At 45.8% G+C, this 6,719-nt stretch overlaps 1 protein-coding gene across 1 annotated transcript in view; it reads right to left on the reverse strand.

The window, feature by feature from the left end:
• PIR (pirin) overlaps positions 1 to 3,745 on the reverse strand; it is a 93,776-nt gene extending 90,031 nt beyond the window's left edge. Inside the window, exons 1-2 of the mRNA XM_019667378.1 lie at positions 3,553 to 3,745; positions 1,977 to 2,107 (exon numbers count right to left, since the gene is read on the reverse strand). Coding sequence (XP_019522923.1) covers positions 1,977 to 2,072 — 96 coding nt within the window. The 5' untranslated portion in view covers positions 2,073 to 2,107; positions 3,553 to 3,745. The remainder of the gene's footprint in view (positions 1 to 1,976; positions 2,108 to 3,552) is intronic.
• Positions 3,746 to 6,719: the final 2,974 nt, after the last annotated feature.

Consider the following 6,719-nt stretch of genomic DNA (forward strand, 5'->3'; position numbering starts at 1 on the left):
TGATGTGGCCTAGTAGAATACGACACCACATCTATCTGCATCTCCCAACATCCACTGCACATTTAGCCCTTAGAAGAATCCTGTTTGCATCTGTCTTTTGGAAAACAATGTCTGATAGACCTCAAAAGACATTCATAGTTAAAGAGGAAGCTAATGGCGGAAAGAGTATGAGAATACCAGAGCAGATTTTAAGAAGAGGGACAAACCAACTTCTCATTTCAAAATGAATCCATTTCCCTAATATACTTCTTCCTGAATTTGCATTTCACTAATCATCAGGAAAATGCAAATAAAAACCACAAGGAGATATCACCTCACACCTGCTAGAATGGCTATTATCAAAAAGACAAGAGATAACAGGTGTTGCCCAAGGATGTGGAGAAAAGGGAACCCTCATGCACAGCTGGTGGGATTGCAAATGGGTGCAGCCACCATGGAAAACAGTAAGGAGGTTCCTCAAAAAATTAAAAATAGAACTACCTTATGACCCAGAAATCCTACTTCTTGGTATTTATCCAAACAAAAATCCTAACTCAAAAAGATATCTGTACCCCCATGTTCATTGCAGAATTATTTACAGTATCCAAGACATGAAAACAACCTAAGAGTCTGTCCATGGATGAATGAATAAAGAAGGCATGATATATATATATATATATATATATATATATATATATATACAGTAATACCTTGGTTTGCAAGCATAATTCGTTCTGGAAACAAACTACTCATATTGTAAGACATGGCTCATTTACCACATTAAAATGTATAAAAAGAAGTAAATTTCTCCATCTGTGACAACATGAATGGAGCTGGAGGGTATTATGCTGAGTGAAATAAGCCAGACAGAGAAAGACAAATACTGTATGATCTCACTCATATGCGGAATAATTTTTAAAAGCAAAAAAACAAATAAACAAACACAAAAAATCAAGCTCATGGACATAGAGAACAGATTGTTGGTTGCCAGAGGCAGAGGTGGGGGTGAGTGAAATGGGTGAAGGGAGTCGAGAGGTACAAATCTTCAGATATAAAAGAAGACACGTGATGTAATGTACAATATGGTGACTATAGTTAATAATACTGTATTGCATATTTGAAAGCTGCTAAGAGATATCTTAAAGTCCTCATTCCAGGAAAAAAAAACCTGTAACCATGTATGGTGACAGATGTTAATTAGATTTATTGTGGTGATCATTTCACAATATATACAAATATCGAATCATTATGTTGTACACCTGAAATGAATATAATGTTATATGTTAATTACACCTCAATAAAAAAGTATATCTTTTGGAATCTGGTATGGAGCTGGGCACAGTATTCTCTGGGCTGTAACCATCACTTAATGCCTTTCTGTGCATATAAGTTTTTTTTCCACAAGTCCCATGTCTCCCATAATTTTCAAATGAAAGAACTCTCTAATGCTGAAAGGCATCTACCTTCCCTGCCTTCTCTGAGAGCCCCTATTTATCCCCCATCACAAGAGGTCCACAGATTTAGGTCCCAGCAGTCTCTCCATGGACCCAAATCCCTCACAATGGCTGACTGGTCAAGGGTATAGACATGACCCAAGCCAAGCCAATCAGATTCTCCATCCTGGGAATTTGGGATTGGGACCCAGAGTTACTCCCTGGTGCTTTTACTTGTGGGCATAAGATGGGCATGTTTGGTAATATGCATGCTGAGGCTGACAGATCCACCCAGAAAGGGATGTAGGTGTGCAGAGGGAGCAGAGATGCCTATGAGGCTGAGCTGCACCTTCTGCCCAGGACCTCTGTATCCACATTACATAAATACCCTTTGGGCTGGAGCTGGTCCGTGAGGGACCCCAAATGCTAAGTTTAGACTTGGCCTCTATGCCACCCCACAGAACAGCTCATGATGGTCTGGGGCCCTCTCTTCCCAAGTTTACCCTCAGTGTCCCACCAGTCCCTTCTGCAAAAAAGCACAAAACAGCCACCCAACCAACATACCTCGGGTCTACCAATGCTTCTGCGCACCCGTGCTCCAACCCCTTCCGACTGCTCCCGGCTGAGCACCGAGAGGGTAACCTTCTTGGAGGACACCATGTTGAAGTCTCAAAAGAGAGCGTTCTGATGCTAAGCTGTAGAGGATGGGGGGCAAAAGGAGGGACAACAAAAAAGAGAAGTCATTAAGTCCTAAGTCACATCCAAGGACTAGGAAACAAAGGATATTAAGATCAACCCTTGCCCCAACCACTAATAGCTACAATTGGTTGATTGCTTACTATGTACAAGATGTGGGTTAGGTGATTTAAACAGCAATCATGATGGTGAATGTGTGTGAGTACTTATCAGGTTCCCAGCCACTAACTATTTACAATTGTTATCTCAGGTGACCCTACAGCCATCTTCTACAAGGTTTAGCAATATCAACCTGTTGGGCACATACTAACAACCCTTCGTGAGCGCTTTATCTGCTTCACCTCATTGAAATCTCTCAGCCACACTCCCACCCCCTGACCTCTCAATGCCCCATGAGGCAGGTGCTACCAGTGAGGCTCAGAGATTTGTATGGTGACACAAGGAACACGGAGAAAAACCCAGAGGTCTGTGACTCGCCAGAATGCTGAAGATTTGGCATTGAAAGGGATCTTTGAGGGTCATCAAATTCAAAGACCCATCTCTCCCTGAAGTTTAGGGCCAACTTTTCTGGCAAGAAATCTTTGTGCTTTCTCAAGAAGTCTTCAAGAGCATAGAAAACTCATGGAGGAGGTGCCTTTGACAATGCATCCCAGATTTCAGGACTGAGCTATAGTCCTGGTTCATGATTCAAAACTGTGTCCTCCTTGTGGGTCTAAGTTCCACTCAACCAAATATCACAGAACAAGTATCATTAGTCCCTTTTCCACTTCAAATGCTTGCAGACAGTACCCCAATTCCCTAAAGCTCTTCTTCAAGCGAAATATAACCCATTCCTTCAAAGATTCCTACTCTAACCAAGAGAGATGCTTTAGCAAGAAGCATAGACCCTTGAGCCAGACGGCCTGGGTTTGCATCCCAGCATCACCATGTACCAGCTGTGTGACCTAGGGCCAATTCCTAAGCCTCTGGTTCCTCAGTTTTTCCATCTGTAAGACGGGGGTAATGAGATGAGATCTTCAACCTCAGAAGAATGTAGTCAGCGCTCTAAGGTCATCTGCTGTTATTCAGAGCACTGTACTGGGCAATGCCCTCCAGTCAAGGCCAGCTCTAAGAAGTCCCCTCCCTGGAGCAGGCAATCAACATTTATTGGGTGCTGGACTGTGGGGCACAGAAACGAGCTCAAGCCTCAAAACTGTAAGGTACTGTCATATCTACATGCTTCCAGACTCCTACAATTAAATGCACGTGAAGCAATGACGATTGCCTTCCAAATCGCCGTGCTCTGCAGAAAGAAAAGCCGCCTACCACTTGCACCAAATTGCAGAGGACTACTGAGCATCTCTAGTCATTTCTCTCGGAGACTCCCCTAGGCGTCTAAAGCGGGCTGGGGAAGGCGAGGTGCCCCGCACCCACCCGCGCACCCCGCGGGCGCTTGGGTACTCACGCGGCGGCGGCGGCGGCTGGAGCCCGTGCGGCGGTGCGGGCGCTGGCAGAGGGTGCAAGAGCAGGGAGGCAGCGTGGAGAGCGCCGGGCAGCCGCCTCACCGTGACTCAGCGCTTCGCCGTTTGCCGCTGGGAGGCAGGAGGCGGGGGGCCCTAGGCAACGGCGACACTCCTTATGGACACACCGCCTTGCGGATCCCTTCGCCCCGCCCTCCCCTCTCCCCCGCCTGCTCCGCCGCCCTTTGGCCTCTGCACCCCTGCCCCTCCCTCCGGGGAGAGATGAGCCCCCTCCCCCGCCCCCGGCCTGTGGGGGCCATGCTGGGACCAGCAGGTGCCCTGATCAGGGTGAGGGTCACCGCTGGACTCGCTAGGAAACCTGTCTTTAATTGGAGTCCACTTGTCAGGCAACCTACAGAGCCTGTCTACCCGTGTTCAAACCTGCCTTCACCACTTGTTAGCTATGTGACCTTGGGCAAGTGGCTCAGCCTCTCTGGGCCTCCTTTCCTCCACTGCAAAATGGGGACGGGGATGATAATACAACACAACCTCTGGGGTTGTGATGAGAATTAAATGAGCTAGGCAGGTCCTAAGCACTACACAATTGTTTACTACATAAATAAATCGCCTGCTGTTTGCCACTTAGAATGGGGTGGGGCGAGGCACTGGAGAGTTTTCCCAGGGGAGTGCGGAGTTGCGGAAGCCAGTGAAGGGAACTATATATATATAGTTCATTGCTGGGATTCTTAACCAGGGGTACAGGCATGGCTGCCCTTTGTGTCCTCGAAACACCAGAAATGGGTGTGGCTGTTTCAATAAAACCTTAATTATGGATATTAAAATTTGAATGTCATATGATTTTCACTTGTCACGAAATGTTATTCCTCTTTTGATTTTTTTTTCCATCACTTAAAAATGGAAAAACCATTCTTAGCTTGCAGGCTGTAAAAACTAGGTAGTGCGCCAGACCTCTGCTCTAAAAGTAAAGGTTAGTAGTGGAACAAGGACCTTCCCCTGGATTCTTTATATGTCAGTGGGGCTAAAAATCCCCTCCCCACCTTACATAGATGATTCAAGGCCCAATGAAATCATACATGTGAGCATTGAAAGTTCCATGAAATAATAAAGCATCATTATACTGAGTTCTGCAACTGTCTCCAAATAAAGCCAAGCGTGGGCTCTCTGGCACTCTGTAGTCCTTAGTAAATGCTTCTGCCTTCCTTACCAAAAAGTTCAACCTTTAGCCAATTGCCTGAGCCTGAAACTCACACTTTCCCCTCACTATTCCACCTTGAAATCCTGTGGATTCTACTCCTGATATCTCAACACATCCAGTCCTTCCCATTTTGATGGCCACCATCCATCTTCTCTGTTCCCCACCCCATTCTTCTTGCCTTCAGGCATACCACTGGCCAATCTATTCCCCGAGTCGCAGGGAAATGGAATAACTGCCAAAACCTTCATTGCCCTCAAGAGAAAGTCCCAGGATGTCATTATCCTCACCCTCAACACGCTGACACTGGTTCAAGGACACTCACACACAGGTACCCCCTCTTTCCACCATGCTGAACTTCTTTCAGGCTCTGGAATGTACATTCTCTCTCTTGTTGGCTTGCTGTGCCTCTGTCCGGAACTTTCTCTCTCCCTCCTTGATCTGGCTTATTCCCATTTATCTTTCAGCTCTCAGCTGGGATATCACTCCCTGTGGGAAAACTTCCCCATCTGTCCCTTCAAGTCTGAGTGAGATGTTTCGTGTAGCAATCGTTGCACCTACACATTCTTGTCCAGAGTCATAGTTTATCGTCCTTTGGAAGATTCTGTTTTCTGAAGATGTCCCCAACAGTATTTCTCATCACATCTGTCTTCTTCTGCATTGTGACCTTGATACTCCCCTCATCACAAGTGGCGTTTACTTCTCTTCCTCTTGAGCCTAGACAGGGCCTGTGGCTGTTTTGACCAATGCAATACGGTGGAAGTGACACTGTGCCAACTGTAGGTGTGGTTCTGAAATGGCCTGGCAGCTTCTGCTTCCTGCCTCTTGAAAGCCCGCTGCCATGTTAGAAGAGCAATGACTTTGAGACCACCATTCTGAGAAAAGCCCCATAGCATGTGGAGGAGAGGTCCTAAAAGAGAAATGTCATGCAAAGAAAGAGACAGAGGCCAAGGACACTGAGGCCCCAGACATATAAACAAAAAAGCCATCTTGGAAGTAAATCCTCTAGCCCCAGCTAACCCAGCTGGCACCACTTGGATAAGACATGAACAAACACCCAAATGTGCCCTTTCCAACTTCTGGATCCACAGAATTGTGAACAAATAAAACTGGTTGTTTAACTCACTCGGTTTCCAGGTCATTTGTTTCATGATAATAGATAACTGGAAAAATATGCATTTATGTAACAGAAGAAACGAGGGAGATGTACAAAGTTCTCTGGGCTAAAGGAAAAGTCTTAAAAATAGTTACCATTTCAGAAAGTGGATATCCATTTAAATGTTGTTACCAAGGCAACCAGCCATCAGGCAAGATCAACAATTATTAAACTAGACCTGAGAGATTAAATGTTGGAGCCCACTGGCCATAGCATGAACCACTGGAGTTCAGGTGTCCTGAAAGGCTCCTCTGTTACAAGTAGCATTGACAGGGACCACTTCATACTAAAACAGGAGAGAATGGGTTCGCCGTACATTTTTACCCACTTCTACACTAGATTTGCGATACTCTTGGGAAGGTTTTCAGTTTATCACCTTTTCAACGTTTCCTCTGAGACTCAGAATCCCCTCCACCTCCAAAACCGTAACAGGAGTGGGACCTTCCCTTCCTTCTTGTCTTTGAGAAGCCAGTCACAGGTAGGAGCTGAGTCCAAGAGCATGCATTGTCAAAGCAAGGCAGGAAATTCCATGTGCAGTGGCAGGGGGGTGGAAGGGAGCAGGCCTGAAAAGCTAGAAGACTTAAAATGAAGAAAAACAAAGATGGGAAGGGACAAATGTTGACAAATGGAATATGGGGCATGTAACATTTCACTGTAGCAGGGCCCACGTTTGAGATGAGAAATGTGACCTTGTACATGGAACTCTGAGCACTTTTCACACTGTCAGTTGCCACGCAGGTGGGAATGTGCAGATATATGACTGTGTAAATGGACTGTGATTGCCTTTAGAATCCTGGGAAACC

The sequence above is a fragment of the Hipposideros armiger genome, unplaced genomic scaffold (genome assembly GCF_001890085.2).
Source record: "Hipposideros armiger isolate ML-2016 unplaced genomic scaffold, ASM189008v1 scaffold_13, whole genome shotgun sequence".
Lineage (NCBI taxonomy): Eukaryota > Metazoa > Chordata > Mammalia > Chiroptera > Hipposideridae > Hipposideros > Hipposideros armiger.